The following is a 21118-nucleotide window of genomic DNA, read 5'->3' as shown; positions in this document are numbered from 1 at the left end:
ATAGAAGTGGATGATCTAAACCACATTCCTGTTCTGTATCATTCTAATTGCAACGAAGAAAAGCCACATCATTCTCTCATCTATTCATAAATGTCATGAGGACCACTGCTGCCTATCACCCACAAGCTAAGTGTTGATGCCTCTAGAGGAACAGGGTAGTTTTCCACATTGAACAGTGGAAGCCAAGGCTTCTGCTATTGGTGCTCCCCTCTCCCCTCTGACATTCAGCTCAAATGGATGTGTCAGTTGAAAACAACATTGCCTGAGATGGTTTAGCTTTGGTATCAGTACGGCTGTGCCCAGTCCTGGATTTGTGCTTCAGGATTTAATGGACTTATTGGCCTCTCTGCCAGATGTGACTGACTTACTGTGATAGTTGCATTTCTTGCCAATAAAGTAGACAAGAGCATTTAGAACTGATGATGAAGAGGTCTAAAGGAAGAGTTAAGTGTGAGTTCTGTACACTCCTGACATGCTGGGTTTGTTATTACAAGTCAAATGTCTCTGCATCTCCCCTGCAGCAGTAGTTGTGATTTTTTTTCATTTGCCAAATACTTTGTTTTCTGATCTCTGACATAGAGTTTGCAAGACAAACATGGTTGTGCTTTGTCATTTGTGGGTATTAACACAGAGGAGTTATCGTAGCAATGCAGCATTATCAGTTTGCTAATGTTCTACTTGGCTGCAACGCTGAAGCAAAACTTTTGTAGGCCTATGCTATTAATTTTAAGGTTATTTTTCCTCACTTAGGCACTTGAGATCAAAGCCTTTGGACTCCAAAGGGATGCATTCCCACCAAATTAAAGCAACTTTCAAGTGGGTTACATCTTGGACCTAATGGCATCTTCTCTAACAAGACCAAAGTCTGGAGTGGAATCTTCTGTTAATTCTTGTGCTTTTTCTGGAATCTTTCTTATTTTTGTTGATTTACACAGAGCAAATACTTTCAGGCCAGGAAGTTATATGTATGTGAACACCACTGATACAGGCAAAGCTGAATCTCAGAGGATTGGGTTGGGTTGGTTGGTTTTTTGCATCTCTTTTCCCCAGCAACACTGAGTGACTTTTAAGGCTTTAATCTTGCATCTTTGATACGTTCCAAAATGTTTGAGCACAAAATATCTTAACTCTTCATCTGCCTGCATCTCTCCCAATAATGGCAAGTTTTGTCTTGCTATCAGTTGTAGATTTTAGGTTCATGTCATGATATCCTATCCAGTCTGTGACTATCACCAGTGACTGACTGCTGGCCAGAAGCAGACGAACCCCTCTAGCACAGCAGCTGTCTCTGTGCTCTGGACTCTCTGGGTTGCAGATGAGTCATGTTCAGTTGGCTTTGTTCTGTCCTGTGAGCAAACTTCTGAAATGCTTTTGTACCTCTGCTTATCTCCCCAGTGCTCAGAAAGCAGTCAGTCATGTAGATTAAAGACAATTAAAGACTAATCTGATCTCTCACAATTTCTAGCTGTAATAAAGAATGTGTAATATAAATTCACAGGGCCCTGAACCAGTGTGTGGTGCAAATATTAGCCTCAGGCTGCTGGAGGTGGTGATGCCACTTGCAGAGTGGCTTGTCTTGATATTTTTCAGTGTTTTCACTTGCCCACACTGTGTTTATCAATTTAGTGGAAGAGTGTTAGCATTGAACAGGAGTGCAGACATTCCCTGGATGAACCAACTGGATAGTCAAAAAAGCATTGAATTTGGCCTTAAGATGAGGGCATAGATTCCCCAGGTCGAAGGCAGTATTTGGGACAGCAGTGCCCTTCCTGCTAGTCACCATGGATACATCAAACTTGAGCTGAATATTAAGTGTGCTGCAAGGAGTTCACTCCTGTTTCAGCAGCTGCAAAGGCCAAAAACTGCAGCTCTCTAGTTTGTATGTCAGCAGTCTCTCTGATGTTACAAGCAATCAACGAGAGAATGACCGAGAGTCACAAAAATCACCTCTTTGCACCGAATGTAGTCAACACAAGAGGGGGGGAAAAAACCCCAAGTGGGTGCTTTAACCTTGATAAACATTTAATGAAACGAGGAGAGAGAATAGTAAACTAATGAGAATGACTGATTCCTCTGGGAAAGATGGGTGATAGCACATGGGGAAAAGCAGACATTGTGAGCTGGTCAGGGAGTCAGCGTGCAGGACTTAAGAACTAACTGATGCATACACCACAGGTTAGCTTCACTGCTCCTGCTGAACAAAAGGTGTTTAAACTTTACAGCATGAAGGAAGGATGAGTAAATGGATTTTTCTCAATTCCCTCAGGAAGAAATGGTTGAAATAGACTGCCTTTACAAATGAAACTTTCCTGAGAGATTAAGAGGTTATGCTGTAGCTAAGTTGATTATTCCCTGTGTACTTCCCTGCTTGGAAATGCAGCCTACTAAACTTTCCCTAGGGTCTGGGTGTATTTATATGCTAATGCCAGTAAATGTGAATTTTCTCATTTAAAGATTACACTTTTGTCTCTGTGTTCAGTACTAGTATCTCCTGAAGCCATAACTGAGCAGGGCTGGGATGTCTGCTGTGGGGTGGAGGAAGCAATGAGCAAGTTCCCTTTAGAATTTCAGGACGTAATTGATGATACAGGCAAGGCAGCAGAGGTTTATGCACTTAGGTGTATTGAAGCAGACAGGACAGGCTCACACAAGTCATCTTTGTCCCAGCAGCCTGCAGTCTGGCTTATTTCTTAGCCCTCGTGCTTCCATTTTTGTGAATAGAATAGAATAGAATAGAATAGAATAGAATAGAAGAGAAGAGAAGAGAAGAGAAGAGAATAGAATAGAATAGAATAGAATAGAATAGAATAGAATAGAATAGAATAGAATAGAATAGAATAGAATAGAATAGAATAGATCCATGTTGGAAGAGACTTTCAAGTTCATCGCATCCAACCCATCAACCAATCCAACCCACCTAAACAACTAACCCATGGCACCAAGCACCCCATCAAGTCTCCTCCTGAACACCTCCAGTGATGGTGACTCCACCACCTCCCCAGGCAGCCCATTCCAATGGGCAATCACTCTCTCTGTATAGAACTTCTTCCTAACATCCAGCCTAAACCTCCCCTGGTGCAGCCTGAGACTGTGTCCTCTTGTTCTGCTGCTGGCTGCCTGAGAGAAGAGACCAACATCCGCCTGTCTAGCTTGGGTTAAAAACCCATGGAGAGCTAAAAGGTTTCCAGAAGTCTAACTCTGTTTAGATTGTAAGAAAGATGAGCAGTGATGACTGCTCTATTAGCAGGTGGGGTGGTGCACTTTCAGCTGTTGTCCCTTGCACAGAAAGCCTTCCCTCTGCCCCCCAGTTTTTTGTTTCTAAAGATGTGCTGAGATCCAACATTGATGCAGAATGGGCAGTGGAATCTGGGCCCCCTCCCCTTTAGGAGTCTACCACAGACCTGCCATAAGTGAAGCAACAGATATTAATTCCCTTCCCAGGCCTTTTCTTCTTTGTAAGAAGATTTGGCTAGGAAAGCTGTGAGCAGCTTAATCACTTTGCTATTATTGGGACTGGGATTCATAGTACAATTTATTAAATCAGTTTATTATCCTCCCAACCAACTTTAGTGATCAGAGTGTGAAAACATTGAAAGGAAATTAAAACTAGTGTAAGAGCTGCCTGTTTGGATAACAGCACGTTTTGCTGTTTAAAAGGATTACTCATCTGCACCAAAACAGGGAGAAAAGTTAATTTCAATAATGTAAAGCTTTCTATTTCAGGAAGGCTTGGCTTGCACATTGTGATGAATTCAGAAAGAAGTATAATTCATTCTTAAATTGTTAAACAGCTCGTGAGGGCCAAGTATCTAAGTAAAGCTGAATGGATTAATTTGTAATCTTAAAACAAGTGTGTCTGTGTGTGGGAGGGTAGAGAGGGGAGGCCAGGGTAACTGTAAACAGATGCCAGATGAACAGTTGCACTCCAGGTTTTAATGGATGCAAAGTAGCCAAAATAACCTGCAGAGGAGGAAAGCCAGCCCTGTCTGCTTAAAAGGGAATTCTGCAGATCCTCCAGTCCTCTCCTTCTGTGCCATGTGCCTTTCAGCAGAAGGGAGAAAGTTCTTTACATTTCCAGAGTGCAGTGACTCTCACATCTTCATAATATCTTCAGCTTCCTAGGTGTGAACTGAAGCAAAGAACCTCTACGGGAGGCAGGAGACTGAATAGAATAGAAGTAACCAGGTTGGAAAAGAGCTTCGAGATCATCAAGTCCAACCTAGCACCCAACACCATCTAATCAACTAAACCATGGCACCAAGTGCCTCACCCAGTCTCTTCTTAAACACCTCCAGTGAAGGTGACTCCACCACTTCCCTGGGCAGCACATTCCAATGACCAATCTCTCTTTCTGTGAAGAACTTCTTCCTAACATCCAGCCTAAACCTCTCCTGGCACAGCCTGAGACTGTGTCCTCTTGTTCTGGTGCTGTTTGCCTGGGAGAAGAGACCAATCCCCACCTGGCTACAATCTCCCCTCAAGTAGTTGTAGATAGACTGTAGAGCAGAGGCAACTTTGATTTCACCAGTGGCATCTGAGTAATGCATGAAAGATCTCTGTGAATGTTCCTGGTTCCTGCAGTGCTGCTCCTCCTCGACTGGTTGATGCTACTCTTACCAGTACAGGAGTTAACTTCTGCTTGCCCTTGAACAGTTGAGTCCTATGAACCCTGCCACTGCAGTGCTGTTTAAGCTATTCTGGTGAGAGGCCTTGAGTACAAGCCCTATGAGAAGAGGCTGAGGGAGCTGGGATTGTTTAGCCTGGAGAAGAGGAGGCTCAGGTGTGACCTCATTGCCCTCTACAACTACCTAAAAGGTGGTTGTAGCCAGGAAGGGGTTGGTCTCTTCTCCCAGGCAACCAGCACCAGAACAAGAGGACACAGTCTCAAGCTGCGCCAGGGGAAGTTTAGGCTCGAGGTGAGGAGAAAGGTCTTCACCAGCAGAGTCATTAGTCATTGTAACGGGCTGCCCAGGGAGGTGGTGGAGTCACCGTCCCTGGAGGTGTTCAAGAGGAGATTGGACGTGGCATTTGGTGCCATGGTCTAGTCATGGGTCTGTGGTTACAGGTTGGACTCAATGATCCTCGGGGTCTCTTCCAACCTTGGCAATACTGTGATACTGTGATGTTGAAGTTGTTTTGTTTCTCGTACATTTGCTTCTTTAAGCTGTGGGGGGAAAAAAATTAAATCCTTGGGCTCCTCTGGCTTCTGCATACATCTGGTTTTGAAGTGGTAACAGTTCTTAGGTGCCTGTTCAAGTGGCAGATGTGCAGTGGCTGGAATGAAAACCCAGACAGGCCTCAGAAATTCCTACCTTGCGTAGTCCTTGCAAGTGGCCACCACACCAGGAGCATCTGAGGGCAGCTCTGCTTCAATGGGAAGCCCAGAAGGAAGAACTGCAGTAAGACCACCATGAGAATTTGACCTAAGGAAAACCAAGTAGTCTTACTTTGGAAAGCTTTTTGGGGACTGCCTATGGTTAAGCAGATCTGCTGCTGAAGTTCCTCTGTTAGCTTCACACACAGTTTTATTTACAGCTCAAAATAAAGCAAGCAGGAGTTCTTGACTGGTGCTGTTAATGTATACACTGTATATCAAGTTTATTGCAGAGTCTGTTAGCAGGCTACCAGCCTGGTTTTTAATCTGCAGATAATCTTATTCTCATTTATATGTTTGGGCTGCATTACTTTGCCCAGTGTTGGTGCAGCCCTTGGCATCCATCCAGCTCACCTAACAACTTTCATTAAAGAAAATTGCCCTTGTAATAAAAATTACTCAGTGTGACAAGATTCCATAATATATTTTTTTAAAGCCTCATAAAATTTTGTAGCAGTTAATGGCACTTGTTTGTTTGCCTTCTTTTTTGTTGTTGTTGTTGTTTAAGATTTTCTTTTAAAGGCAAAAATTGTCTTAATTGTGACAATATTTGTAAGGGAATGACATAACTGTTTTTCATCTGGGCCTAGAGAGGCTAGGTCTGGCAGCAAGAATAGCACAGGGATAAGGAAATGGGGAAACCTTTGTCTTTCCAAAGGACATTTTATTGTGCTTTGTGTGGTTTGTGAGGTTGAGTCTGTGACTCTTTAGTAAGGGAAAGTGGATCCAATAAAGTTTGCTCCCTTGCAGTTCACATTACACAAGTCTCAGACTTGTAAAACAGAAGGCTCTGGCATGGGTTTTTCTGCAGCTTACCTGAATATGATCCCTCCTGGCTACAAGGACAGTGCTTTGGTGGATGTGTGTCCCCTGCATCACTGAGGACACGTGGGTGCTGTTGCAGTACCTGTAGCTTTGCCTTGCTTCTTCCAGCGTCAGAGACATAAGATTATTCCTAACGTGAGAGACATTTCTTAGTACAGCACAGAGCAGACTACTTCCTGCCAGTGTAAAATGCTCTGGTGATTTTTTACTGTGGAAACATAGTAAAGAATTGCTAAAGAGCCAAGCCCAGTGTTTGGAAATTAAATGGGAAGTCAGTGAATTGGATTTCCTGCTGCCTCTTTGCAGAGTACTTGCCTGAGCCATCTCTGCACTCCTGTGTTAGCTTTTTCTACTGTGAAAATGGGGAAGTCTCTCCATTCTTAAGTGCTTCTCTTTAAGAGAAATGAATCAACCTGTCTTCAGTTGATTCAGATAAGCAGACATCACCACTACAAATACAGCCTAGTCCAGTGACATTTTGTTCACCTGTTGGTGTGTATCTTCTAGTGTGAGACCAGATCCAAAATCTCTTGGGAACAGGCCTGGCTGTCCCATGCTTCTGGCCCTGGAGGAATTGGTTAGGCTGCCTTTGGGTGTCACCACTAAAGAAATTGCACATTAAACCAGGACAGTTCAGAAGGGTATGTGATAACAAAACATGAAGTGACCAGCACATGGGTGGGAGACAAGCCTTTCACAGTCTCATTTTCTTATTTCTATTAAGATAAAGAGTGGTAGAAAATCTCTCTGTATATTTTTCCATTGGTTTGGAGCTTTGGCTTTTTTAAGACTTTCCAGTGCTTTGTAGGTCTGGTTTAGGTAATGTAAATACCACAGGATCTGACCTTGATCTGTAGCTGCTGTTAAGGGGAACCAGGCCCACGGCTCCTGCACAATGGTTACCTCCTTTATTCTAACAAGCACACACATCCACACTCACACTTAGCTTGTTATGGCTGCATTAGCTAAGGTGTACCTATAAAGCACACACATCCACACTCACACTTAGCTTGTTATGTGTGCATTAGCTAAGGTGTACCTATAAAGCACACACATCCACACTCACACTTAGCTTGTTATGGGTGCATTAGCTAAGGTATACCTTTTGGCTTGGGCTCAGCTGATTTATGCCTGAAGTGAGGATTGTTTGTTCCCTTTTCTGATGAACCAATCTTTTTGTGAGAAACCCACAGTGGCAAGGAGTGAGCTGTTATGTTAAACAGTGGTGGTGAGCTTTTGGTGGGCTATTTTGGCTTTTTAAGTTTACCCACTGTCTCAGGAGGAAGACAGCTGCACTAATAATATGTCTGGTCTCTGTGGAAGGCCCTTATTTTAAAAATCTGTAATTGAGTGGATGGAATTTCTGGTTGCTTGAGAGGCTTTTTTCAGAAGAGACTTGAAAAGGATGAGGGAAAAGCATATTAGAGAGCAAGAAGTACTAAGGGCTCTATTGAGCAGGAAACCTGTGTAGATATTGTGGCGCAATTAGACTTGTCAGGCAAAACACTAAAATCCATTTGTGAGAAAAAAAATCCTGGGAAGTGTTAAATAAAGCTTTGAAAAGGGCAAAAGGCTTGCTAGGAATACCTCAGTAGCAAAGAAGTTGGTCTGGGTGATCTTTGAAGGAAAGCAGGTGATGTCAGCTTCAAAGAGAAGGTGCAGAACGTGCATTAGTCACAGGGATTTTGCCCATTTTTTTCTTCCAATAGCTAAACCTCTGAAACACAATTGCTGGGTCAGCAGCATGGGGGAGAGCTCATAATTTAGTGAAGTTTTCTATGCCCCTTTGCTCTTTTTAGAGAGCTATTGCAGTACTCAGCTTCCACGGTGCCCTGCTCAGAGGCCCTTTCACAGTGTCTGCCTTTTCAGCCCCTGCCTTTCATGCCTCCTTTGAAGGCCTGGGAGGACTCAGCTATACCAAACGGAGTGAACACATTCCCTCTAGTCAAAAGAAACAAACTTGTGAGGTTATTTGTGTTTGAGCGATTGACTCTACTCAAGTTTTGTTGTGTGAGCTTTTTGAGAGTAGTTAGTTGCTTAGATTTGACAACCTAGCTTTTGCCTGACGAGGCGTGTTTCCTTGTTGGGCTGCTGATGGCACTGGACAGCATGGTGCATTCATGAACAGGCCCTGGCACACTGTGAATGGGCTTTGCTGTCAAGTAAGTCAAGACTTCAGATGCCTAAAGATCAACCCATTAGTGACTGGGCCAGTGTCAGCTCTTAGCCTATTTTTAGGTTTTCCTTTGGTGCTTCAGTCTTTGATGTAAAGACAGCTGTGTGCCCCTCACTCTTTATGTAGACCAAGCTTTTTATTTCCCCATCTAAACAAGCTGCCCATTGTTTTGATCACTCAGTAATCTTTTTCTGTGGCTCTCCTGTTTGAATTCTTGTTACTTGTGGTGACTGTTAAGTGTCTGTGCTAATTCAGATGTGGGTCCAGTCCGTGTGCAGTAGCATAAATATTTCCACATTCAAGTGCAGATATCTCCTCTGATGAGCATTTAGTGTAGCCATCCAGATACATACAGCAGCTCTGCCTTGCTGGCTTGGAGGGATGTCTGACTTGGCTTATTGCTGTTTTTTTTTGTTTATGCAGGAATGGATGGTTATGTTGTGTGTTTTGAAGAAAAAAACCCAAAACACCAGATACAACTTAAATGCACTGAGTGCAGTTTACTTTTGCAAGCAAATTGGCCTGTGCCTCTCTTAAGCCACATTGATTTTCTATAAAAGTATCTGAGAATCCCTGCTCTGATAAAGTCCTCCCAGAGGTCTGCCAGATGGCTTTTTATTCCTTTTCCTCTTCCTCTGCTGCTTTCTCTCTCATCTTGCACTTCTCCTCCTTCTCCTAATTCCTCTATTTATTGATTTATTAATTGCTTCTAAGATCTTGGGAGCATCTTCAGAAGTCATGGTTAAGCAGCTACGTTTAAACCCTGGATTTGCAAGAAACGATTTGTATTTCCTTCTTCCTGGTATCACATTTAACTACTCAGGGTACACTTACCATGCCATCTCCTGCTGGTGAGGAAGGAAGTGCATTTTTAAGGAATTAGTTGTCACAGTGTTTGAATTCCTTGTTTTCACATAGAACACCTGAAGAAACGCCTGGAAGATTATATGGCCCAGTTCCCAAATGTGAGAATCCTCCGAACCAAGAAGAGAGAAGGGCTGATAAGAACCCGAATGCTGGGTGCCTCGGTGGCCATAGGGGACGTCATCACCTTCTTGGACTCCCATTGCGAGGCCAACGTGAACTGGCTGCCACCTCTGTTGGGTAAGTGTGTGGAGGCTGGACTGCTGAAAAGCTGCCAGCAGATGCTGGCGTTGAGTTTGTTTTGTTTCCACTTGCTGCCCTCCCCTTATTCTGGGACAAAAGGCAGAAATGTCTTCAAAGGAAAAACAAACAAAAAGCCAGCCACAGGACGCAGATGAATTGTTGGCAACCTGTAGCCTTTAAAACACCACTCTTTTTTTCTCTCCTAGAGTCCTGCACCACATGATAAAGCTATCCTATGATTTGCTTAATTAAAAGACAGCGGTTATACACTTCTGTTTCTTTGCTAAATGAAATGTTATCTAAGTTACAGCTTGCTGGATGAATGAAACTATTGCATGGTCATTCATTCCACAGCTTGTAGAGAGGAGTGGCTTTATCATACAGAAAAGACCTTTACATACAGTTTTTAAGTAGCTGATGTTGACTTGCTGGAGCGAGTCCAGAGAAGGGCAACGAAGTTGGTTTGGAGCACAAGCCCTATGAGGAGAGGCTGAGGGAGCTGGGGTTGCTTAGCCTGGAGAGGAGGAGACTCAGGGGTGACCTTATTGCTCTCTACAACTACCTGAAGGGAGGTTGTAGACAGGTGGATGTTGGTCTCTTCTCCCAGGCAGCCAGCACCAGAACAAGAGGACACAGTCTCAGGCTGTGCCAGGGAAGGTTTAGGCTGGATGTTAGGAAGAAGTTCTATACGGAGAGAGTGATAGCCCATTGGAATGGGCTGCCTGGGGAGGTGGTGGAGTTGCCATCATTGGAGGTGTTCAGGAGGAGACTTGATGGGGTGCTTGGTGCCATGGGTTAGTTGTTTAGGTGGGTTGGATTGGTTGATGGGTTGGACGTGATGATCTTGAAGGGCTTTTCCAACCTGGTTTATTCTATTCTATGTCAGCTTTTAGTTTGTTGGGTTTTTTTCCCCTATGTGATTGTATTTAACTTCATAGTCGGCAAGCCTGTGGAAAATACTTCTTGTGAATGACAGCTGCTTGTATGTATTCATAGGACATGTGCAGTCCTTTCCCAGGCAGTGCTTCATCTTTGAGGAGACCTCAGCTTTGGTTCTTTCCAACGATGACTAATTGAGAGGACAGTGCCTTCTGTTTCTGGTACCTGTGTGCCTCTGGCCAGTGCCAACCTCCTTTATGACCATATTGCAAGTGGCTGTCCAAGCCCTTGCTGATGCGTGGCTTTGTCAATAAAGCTGGCAACAATAAATCAGCTGGAGATTTCAGAATCCTAGTCAAGATTTGTCAGCAGGACTGCTGGGTTGTGATACTGCTGATTTCACTACAGTTTGTGTTTGGTAGCAGTGTAGAACATTTGCAGCTTCTTGAGCCCTGGGGAAGGAGAGCAGAATTACCCTAAATGCCATTTCGGTGAGAACACAGAGCATGCTTTAATTTTAAACCATGGAAAGAATTTCTGTTAGACCTGTGCTGGAAGCTGAAACATCATTTGTCGCCTCTGCTCTGAAAGTTAACTTCCAACAAGAGACTGTCTCAGTAATAAAGTATTTAAGAAGTTCCAGATGTTTATGCAGAAATTAATCCTGTCTTGCATTATTTGGTTGGAAGGAAAGGTTGAGGGGAGGAGGTACTCTTGCATTTCTTGAGCCTGCTGAGAGTAGTTATGCCATTAGTCTGAATTGCTTCCTGCCAGGTTCTGGCACAGCAATTACAGCTGGGTGGTGCAGTGGGTTACTGCCCTGGCTTTGAATCTCAGCAGAAAAGGTTCACATTGTGGTTGCTCATTAAAATAAGGACTGTTCACCACATATGAGGTTGTCTGTTTTAAACCTGGTGGTTTGAGTATGTGTGGTAGTGTGGCTGTGTCTTTCTGTTCTGCTTCTGGGTGGTAGTCACTGAGTGCCTGGTGCTTTTATCCCAATAGCTGTAGCTCGAATGTCTGAATCGCTGCAGAAATACCAGATAAATTGGTACAAATTGGAGCGAGAGAGACTGAATGGGAAGAAAGCTACGTTGTTTCTTGGACAGCTTCATCTTTTCATGCTCTTGTCTGCAGTTTCATGGTCAAAGGAACCAACTGGTGTGGGTTTTCTAAGAGGTTTCTCCCATCTTCAGATCGCATTGCCCGAAACCGCAAGACTATTGTTTGTCCTATGATTGACGTTATCGACCACGACCACTTTGGCTATGAGACGCAGGCCGGAGACGCGATGCGAGGTGCGTTCGACTGGGAGATGTATTACAAGAGGATCCCCATTCCTCCCGAGCTACAGAAACCTGATCCCAGCGATCCCTTCGAGTAAGTTACTGAACTGCAGCTGCCTAACAAAGTGACACCCTGTTAGAGGGTTGATTTACACCTCAGTGTAGTAAAAGTCAGAGGCTGGTGTTGAGCTCCTTGCTTTTTAGCAGCTGGTTGCTTTGTTGGTTTCAAAGAAGTGCATTGTGTCAGTAGCTGTGAACACTTTCCTTTCCGCTGCGATTTTTTTGCCACCTTAATTCCCACAGAAGTTAACATTTCATTTAAAACTGTAATGTGTAACATTTAATGTGGTCATTTATTACTGAGATCTTTCCAGCCTAACGTAGTATCCCTAATGCTCTGCCAAAACCAGCAAACCAGCGGCGGCTTGTATGTCATTCCCAGGTGGGGGAGCAAGAAAACCTAGCAGAATAATTACAGCAATTTTGATGATTGTAGTGCACTGCAGAAGTAAATCCGTGATCAAGCCCCGTCCCTGGAGGTGTTTAAGCCCAGGCTGGATGAGGCTCTGGCCAGCCTGATCTAGTGTGGGGTGTCCCTGCCCATGGCAGGGGGGTTGGAACTAGATGATCCTTGTGGTCCCTTCCAACCCTGACTGATACTATGATAAGTTATGTTCTGCTGTTGCTGTGCTTGCCAACGCTGGGATGGTTCTGCTGTCCTTTATACTTCTGCAGCACTCAAAAAAAGCCCCAAACAAACCCAAAGAGAACACTTCTGAGGTCAAGCTCAATGACTTGATCATAGTGCCATGACAGAGCACCACCCTGTGCAGCATATGGGTCCCTCTGGGAGGGGTTATGTCCTGTCACTTAGTGATGAACTCTTTTGCCTGTTTTGAGGAGAGGCATTGACTGGTTCTGAAGGGAGCCTAGTCTGGTCCTCCTCATTTACAAGTGAAAAATTAGTAGATAATGGAAAACCAACTGATGCTGTGGCAGGGCTGCAAAGGCAGTGGGAAGGTTGGGTGGTGCAAAGAATATCTGTTAAACCTTGCTTTGTTTTTCAAATGTTTAGCTAGAGATGTGTATCTTTGAATGTGTTTGTAATATGGAGTCTGGTTTTTCCTTAAGGTCTCCTGTAATGGCTGGAGGACTGTTTGCAGTCGATAGAAAGTGGTTCTGGGAGCTGGGAGGGTATGATGCAGGTCTGGAGATATGGGGAGGAGAGCAGTATGAAATATCCTTTAAGGTGAGCTATGTTCTCTAGAAATTACTTTTGTTTTGCAAAGTAAGAATCGTTCTGAGGCACAGAATGTGAATGATCTTCCTTGTCCTTGCTTTTGCGTGTGACTAAAGGTGAAAGAGCTGGGAGTAGTAAGATAGCACATAGAAGAAGCAGCGATGGTGTCACCAGGGTCAGTTTTGGAGCATGATTAGCTGGGTTGGCCCCCGTTCTGTGGTCACAGTCTGGCATGCATGTTCTCTTCTCAGCAAGGGTAAGTCAGCTTGTGTGGGGCTCTCTCTGACTGCCGGGCTTCTTAGCACTCACCCTGGCAAGACAATGCAATGCTCTCCTACAGGGAATGAGGATTCAGGCTGCTCAGTTTTTGTCCAGCTGAGTACCTCAGTCCTGAGCTTGAGTTTCCAGAGAGGAGAGTAACTTACTGTCTGTAGTCAATCCATCTGACTCCTGGCTGCAAGGAACTGAGACTATTAATTACTCTGTAAGGAATCCTCAACAACTCGAATAATAAAGCAGTTGCTGGCAATGACTTCAGATCATTATCTGCCTGGCTTGGGGACAGTTCAGTTATTTACTGATTGGCCAAGCTATTCACTTGAGGGCTTTAAAACAGGCATTAGCCAGCCAACCAAAAATACATGTTAACCAGAACGGATCCCTGTGACCCACAAAGACCACTAGTACCTGTGTTGTCTTGGAATATGGCACTCTGAAGTCTCTTCTAGGAAACCCACTGGAATGTCCCAGACCACTGAAGGCAGGTGGCTAGCCTTGTGTTCAGTGGGGGCAACCCTTTCCATAGCCTGGAGCAAACGGAGATTTCTGCATTAAACTCTGCTTGTGCTGCTGTGTGGTTTCTTTTTCAGAGACTAAATATAGAATCTTGTAGGCATCTGCATGCCACTGAACTAAGCTAGTTGACCTCAGCATGGGGCTAGAAGATGGTAAGGATGGTAATGTAGTGCACAGTTTAGCTTCAGCAGGTAAACTTCTTTGTGTCTCTGACCAAGAAACTGTGGCTGATTTCTTACAGAACAGATTCCTAAGTCTCAGTGCCTCTGTGCAATTCAGAGGCATCTCAAACTGCATTCAGCAAGCCACATAGATCTCTCTACATCTACACCCTGTAGTCCTGTGCAGCAAGCAGTGGAAGCAAGGACAGTTTTCAAGACAATGTCTTTTCTTCCATTGTTCACTCAAACAAATGAATAAAGTCACATTGGAAGTCCCTTGTCCTCTGTAGTGGTCTCGGGGAGGGAGGGGCAGGAGGCACCCGTTTTGAAGATGTCCTCGCTATTAGAGCCATTTGTCCTTTGTGTTCCCTGTAATGAAACTGTGTAACGATGTCATTCTCTGCAGGAGGGGCAGTGGCAGCATTCAGCCCTTTTTCCTTGGCCCGTTTTGAAAGTGCTGGTTTCCAAGAGCGATGACAGTGGCTGGGGAAGCCCTTTGTCTCTAGTGCCACAGCAGACAAGTCACCCTGCTCGATCTGCTGGAAATCAGGCTGCTTCATTCATCTGTTTGCTTATCCTCTCTGAAACATGCTGTGTTTTATTTCAGCCCAGAGATGGTAATTTATGGAGGGATAAATTTGCTTTAATTAATCTCTGCAAAGACCCCCTTTTTTTTCCCCTTCCATTGTGCGACAGAAAAATGAAGTTTTCGCTGAAAGAGGCTCAGTGTATTTTCAGAAATTAAGATAAATTGATACATTCATCTGTGGCTGATAGATTTAATAATTCTGCTGGAATTGCAAGAATAGAAGGTTTGTTCACAGAATTTATGAAGCTATGACATTTCCTGGCGAGCACAGAGCTACAGTTTTACCTTTAGAAGCAGCCTGAGATTCTGTAGTTAAAGGGGGCACTGTCAAATAATTTAAAGCCCTGGGTTTAGACGTGGGCTTCCACGTTATTTATTATCTAATGGGAATTCAGATGCTAAGAGTGCCAAATTTACAGCCCAGCTTTAACAAAGAATCCACTGCTGTGCCTGGGACTTGTGGGTGCAGGTACTCTGCTGTGCTGCTGGTCTTTGATCCGTTGCATCAGATCTGGCCTTCTCAAGCCTCACTAGGAGTAGAGTTTTGGATTGGGTTTTTTTTTTGCTTGTATTCTTTTTTTCCTTCAGGATATTCTTTTTTGCTCACATATGAACTGTGCTTTGCAGGGTTGTGGGCTTTTTTTTTGGCTTTTATTTTAAAATCCATGGCTCTGTTGCTGAGAGACTGGAAATAAACAAGTTTATTTAGGAGCCTCTTGCCTTTCTGTTTTGAGACTCTTATCTATTTCTGTCATCAGCTGGCTCTGCTTCCTTCTGAGAAGAATCTTTGAGGCTGAAGGCAAACCAACAGAGAAACCATCAGTGTTTAGTACCTCAGAAAACGTTTAGCCAGAGGATGGGTCAAAGTCTGTTAATAGAAGCTGTGCTCCTTGTATGAAATATGTACACCAAACACCACTAGAAAACGAAGCATGCTGGAGGCACAAAAGAATTTAGATTAACTTCAAATTAGAAACTAACTTTCTCTAACCCTAACTGATCATTTGTAGTTTTCTGTGTGTTCTCAACCCCTTAAACCAGAAATTTCTAGACTGGAAATGAAGGAGTTGATCTGTCTATTCCATATTCAAGCAGAAAATGTCCACTTCTTCCTTCTGTTGACTTGTGTGTATCCAGAATAGCTCAGCATTCCTACAGGTCAAGGGTCTTACTGTCTCAGGTCAGCAGCAGATGCACCAGGAAGATTGCAGTCTTGAACTGGAGCTGCAGACATTACACTTGTTCAAATGAGCCTCACTTTTCTCCTGAGTGCTGCTTGCAGAAAGCTCCAGGCAAACTGCTCTGCTGATCCACGATGTAAGAGCCACACTCCTCCACCTCAGTGGGTGACCAGATGCTGACCTTTGAGTACATTCTCGTCTTTTGGGTAATCAGTGCACAACTATGTCTGTGTTGCACTTGTTGCCTTTGCTTTCTGCTGCCCATAAATCTGCAGCCACAGTGTCTCTGTTCAGTGGACTTCACTGAGGTGGGTTTTTTGCTTTTTGGGGAGTCACTTCCACACCTCTCCTCTCTTAAAGTTTTTCCTGGTCTTTTGTATTTTTCTCTGATGAGGTGAACCACATTGAGTACTTTTACCCAACGTGACGGTGTGTCTTCCCTCTTCTAACTCTAAACACTACTTAATAGCTCTGATTTTCTGAATGCTCCTGCATACCCAACAATACCTATGCTCTGCTGCCTGCATAACCACTGGAGCTGATTGTATTTAATTTGGAGTGGTATACACAAAGCATTTCAACTGCTCCTCTCTGCCAGTGCTATTCTGCACAGCACTTATCTCTGCTCATTTTTATTTGCAATCATGTTGCCTCTTTTCCAGTATTTTTGTAGCATCTATTCTGTTTGACTTACATAATGTTCACTAAAGTGCTTCACACCTCTCCTCCATAAATACACACAGTCTCTGATTTTTTGGGTATGGGGAAAGGGAAGTGGGAAAAGGGATGTCTCTGACTTGTACAGGCATAAAGAAAGGTGTACTTTGTACCACAGATCTTGGGTAGTACTTCCAAGAGCAAAAACTAAGAATCTGGAATGTCCCTTGCTAGGTCACTTCAGGTTCAGAAACTGTTTTTCTTGTAACTTAGAGATTGTAAAGCCTTCATAAAATTCAAAGGGCTTAGTACAAACATGCCACATCAGTGGCTGCCCTGAAAAGAACCATTAAGGGGGAAGCAAAACACGTGGGCAGCACTCATGGTTTTCACTCCGTGCTTCAGCAATGGGAAACATCCACTGCACTTGTTCTGGTGATTGTGGATCATTGTGTTTTCCAAAATCCTTTTCCCAAAGCATCAACATGGATTGCTTCTCCTGGTTCCTATAGCATAAAACATGTTGCATGTTTTCCAACACATCCAATTGCTCCATAGCTTGTCTGTCTGTGCATCTGCTTTGCCCTGTGTCAGCAGCCCATTTCCGACTCACATTTTGCCACTGGCCTCCTGGCAGATGCATAGTTAGGGTGCAGCTGCCAAGGAATCACTTCTGACAGCATTTCCAGTTGTATCACTGGAGTCAGGGCTGATTGTGAGCCTCCACTGCTTATTCCAGGCACATACTCACAGCGCTTTCCAGCAGCTCACGTTTGCCCACACTGAAACAGGCCAGGCATTCTGCTGCTTTCTTTTGTAGGTTGTTGGGGTTTGGTTTTTTTTCTTGGGGGCTGCTGTTGTTTGTTTTTTTAAGCCAGCACATGCTGCTTAATTCTGAGGCTCTCAGCTGTAGTACAGGGTGACTTCTTTTTCCCTTCCTATGTGGTGATGCAGAGATCAGTTTCAGACCATTGACTTGATCTTTTTTGTTTTGGCTCACTCTGTGCTTGGTTCAGGTTCCAGAGTAGCTTCCCACCAAGCAGCTTCAGGGAAATGGTCCCCTCCATAATCTCAAGCATGATTATTAGAAAGTGTTATCATTACTGTGAAGTGCTCCAGACAGTAAGGAGAGACCACACTGGTGTATGCTGTGCAAACACTGAGGTCCCAGTGCCTTTTGAGCTACCTTAAACTTTTATAGCGCAGTAAGTCCCAGCTGCCGTAGCAGCTGATACTTAAAATACAGAAGACTACTCTTTGCCTGAATTATGGGTTGTCCTTGCTCTCACCTTGTAATGCAGAGAACCCCCTTGACTTACTGACTGTGTCCTCCCCACCTTCAGTGTGTGCTCATTAAGCCAGCCAGCTTCTCTGCATGGGTCCAGCCCGTGGTCTTGATTTCTCTTGTGGCTTGCAGAAGCAGCTTTCTTTTCAAGACCTGACTCTTTCCTTTGTGTGTTTTTCCTCTCTTGGGAAGCACTGGCCCATCGTGGTGCTGTCTCTGGAAACCATAAACCTTGTATACCCAGATAATTTGTGTTCACACACCAACTGCAGTATTGTATTGTGTGGCTGAGAGGAGAGGTTCAGCTATCTTACGTGACATTGTTTTCTGCAATAACAGAAGGGGAATTGGATCAGGATGACATTCCCATGTAGAGAATAGGTGGCATATTACCTTGTGCTTTCATAGCACATTAGCTGAGTCAAAGGCTCTTGAGTCACTTGATGAATATGGAGTTACAGCTCTCCAGGCCACTGAGAAGATGGGAGTAATGTCACCAGTGGTGTTATTTTACTTCTCTTGTATATGGTTTCATTATTAGGGTGAGATTGTAGCCTTAGAAAATTCGGTTGCAGTATGCCCACTGATCTCGGCACAGCTAGGTTTTCTCTCCCTTCTAGTGGAGCTGTCAGCTGCTAGATGCCTGGCTTAAAATGTAGATTGGGAAAATTGTGCCTGAGGAGGCAGAGCAATCTCCTATTGTCTCCTAATGAAATCTGATTAGATCGTTGTATAAAGCACTGCTTGCCTGACCAGCTTTAATTCTTGCTCCTAAGGCATTCTAGTAAGTGGCTGATAGAAATTAAATGCGTCAAGTTCAGGCTCTGATGTTTGCTGTCATGTCAGCCAGGGAGGTGTGGCACCATCTCACCCTTCTGTAAAATAATAACAAGAAGAAAGTGTCTCCCTTGGCCCAAGGAGAGCAGAGTGGCAGTCAGTGTTACCATGAAGGGAAGAGGCTCTGCCCCACAGGCCAGCGCTGCTGTCTCGGCTGCTTGACAGCGCTGCATTTTTAGCGGCGTAAGTTCTGGTGTGTCAAGCCTGTGAGCTGTACCCTCGTTTAAACCCAACCAAATATCACTAACCGAGTGGAAGCAATCTCTCAGCTAGCACACAGCTATTTTGGGTTGCTTAACTTGCAGTTATTCCCTGACAGACCCTTGGAAGCGATTCCTCTGACCTTTAACTCTCGCTTCCTAATGCTTTTGTTAGCTGTGTTTTACCGATGCATGTCACGCTCTTTCCCTCTTCCCCTTCTTCCAGTTTTATAGATAAGGACTGGTAATTGTCTTTATGGAGGTTGTAATGAGTTCTGTCACCACACAAAGAAGCTCACTAATAAAATAAATCAAAGCAGCAATGAATGAATGGAAAGCATGCTTTTAAAATTAGATTTGTACCGCGAGTGCCATACTGTCACTTGCAGCATGAGACAGCGTTAAAAAGGCACCGAGTTGGCAAAGTACCTTGAAAGGGTCACTGAGCTCTGCTAGCAGGAATTAGGAAGATTTCCATTGCTCCGTGCAGCCCTGGTAATTACAGCATCACTCGGGAGTAAATATTTTACAGTGTGATTAGCAGGAGAGCACGTAGAACTGATCTTGGATTTTCCTTGTTCGGTAACTCAGTTAAGAAGCTTTCCTTATCGTATCACTGCACGTGTTCATGTCGTGGCATCTTCTGCGCCTGGAGCCTTGTAGGAGCTTGGAGCTCTTGGCCCAACGTAACATCAGTTCTGTCTAGCCTCCTGGACCCCCTGCCTCCCCGGTGTACCGCTCAGTAGATAAGTGCTGCCTGTGTTACTGCTTCACAAGAGCTGCAGTGCGAGGCCAGTGTTCTCCATGCTAGCTGCATGCTGTCTGCAGGGCTCTGCTTCTCACCTTGCTTTGGGCAGTGTGGTTTTCAGAGTACATGTGTACTCCAGTGGCCTGACCTAAAGCCTTGCCTTAGAGATCAAGGGCTAGTGAGGCATCTTGTGGGCAGGCAGCCTGCTGTTTGTATTCAGGCTTGTGTTGCACTGAAATTCCAATGGCAAATCTGTCTTTCTGTGAAGAATTTCTTCCTAACATCCAGCCTAAACCTTCCCTGGCACAGCTTGAGACTGTCTCCTCTTGTCCTGGTGCTGGTTGCCTGGGAGAAGAGACTAACCCCCACCTGGATACAACCTCCCTTCAGGTAGTTGTAGACAGCAATAAGGTCTCCTCTGAGAATCCTCTTCTCCAGGCTAAGCAACCCCAGCTCCCTTAGCCTCTCCTCATAGGGCTGTGCTCCAGACCTCTCACCAGCTGCTTGTGCACCAGCAGTGCTTTGGTGATGCAGGGTGCAGAGGACAGGGTAAGGATACAGGTTGTTGAGGACTGTGTCTGTGCAGCTGAGCTCTAGGCTTCTTCAGCTGTTCCTGCAGCTTTTTATAGTTTCCCAGATCTGTTGCAGCTCTCACAGCCTTGGACAAACCATTTCTGTCATGGAAACACAAAGCATTCCCAAATTCCTGTTTTCTCAGCCTACCTGTTAATTTCCTATCAGAGGACTCACACTGCAGCAGCAAAAAGCACAAGCAGCTGCAGAAGAAGAAACAATACTAATTCCACTAGAAGCTTCGTGGAAGCCGGGTGCTGGTTTCGCTTTTCATCTTCATCTTTTCTGTACCAGCCTCTCAAGGCACAGCAGGGACTAAAGGAATGACATTCTGTGGAAGGAGTGTTTATCAACTTTCTTCTTGTCTGTCTCACCATAAGGACATTTAAATTCAGTACCTTGAATTGTGGAAGTTGTCTGAGAAAAGTCTTCCTCTAACTGAAAGCAACCAACGTCCATTAAGCTACACACAGTCAGCAAATGACTGTAATTATTAGGGCCAGCGGACAGAGCTGAAACTCCAGAGGACTTTAGTGTCAGAGCTAATAATTATGCAGCAGCCTTGGCCAAATATTTCACTTCTGAGCTAAGTATTTAATATTGTCACTGTAGAATATTAATGGAATTGCCTGCTATGTGTGAAGCTGTTGACTAAGCTCATTGTACAGTGAACTGTGGTGGCTCAAATTAGCCACAGTGAATGGAGAGATCAGGAAGAACACTGCATGAACCTGCAGCACCAGCAGACCTTCTTAAATACTGCTGTCTTCAGGGCATTAACATAAGATCTGGGGACAAAATGAAGGGCAAGAGAGTGTCATGCTTCAGGAATTCAGAGAGCCATTTGTTTTGCATACAAAAGGATAATTTAAGTATTGATTGGATGTCTCTGAGAAGGACATAGGAATATTTTTCTTATACCTAATGAAGTAGATGGGCTGGTTCAGAAACATCTCCTTTGGTTTCACTTGGACCAAATGATCATCTCCATGCTATAAATAAGGAATAAAAGAAAGCTCTTGCAGAGCACTAGCATAGAGTGAAATCTTCCCAGACTGGGAAAGGAACTTTTGGCCTAATCCAGACACTTAACCAACCATCAAGGTAGCCTTCTCCAACAGAGTGTCCCAATAACTTTGAGGGCTTTTTTGTAAAGCTGTTTGTGTTTTCACCAGGCAGGGATTTCTGCTTAACTGTGAGGCTGC

The 21118-nt window shown here is 44.3% G+C and overlaps 1 protein-coding gene across 1 annotated transcript in view; it reads left to right on the top strand.

Annotated features, from left to right (window-relative positions):
- Nucleotides 1–21118, top strand: part of GALNT10 (polypeptide N-acetylgalactosaminyltransferase 10) — a 99849-nt gene that overhangs the window by 64220 nt on the left and 14511 nt on the right. Inside the window, exons 5-7 of the mRNA XM_068161809.1 lie at nucleotides 9294–9479; nucleotides 11558–11741; nucleotides 12779–12896. Coding sequence (XP_068017910.1) covers nucleotides 9294–9479; nucleotides 11558–11741; nucleotides 12779–12896 — 488 coding nt within the window. The remainder of the gene's footprint in view (nucleotides 1–9293; nucleotides 9480–11557; nucleotides 11742–12778; nucleotides 12897–21118) is intronic.

The sequence above is a fragment of the Melanerpes formicivorus genome, unplaced genomic scaffold (assembly GCF_026170545.1).
Source record: "Melanerpes formicivorus ecotype bairdi unplaced genomic scaffold, bMelFor1.0.p_v2 SCAF_2, whole genome shotgun sequence".
NCBI classification, from domain to species: Eukaryota; Metazoa; Chordata; class Aves; order Piciformes; family Picidae; genus Melanerpes; species Melanerpes formicivorus.
This window is presented reverse-complemented; position numbering and strand designations above follow the sequence as displayed.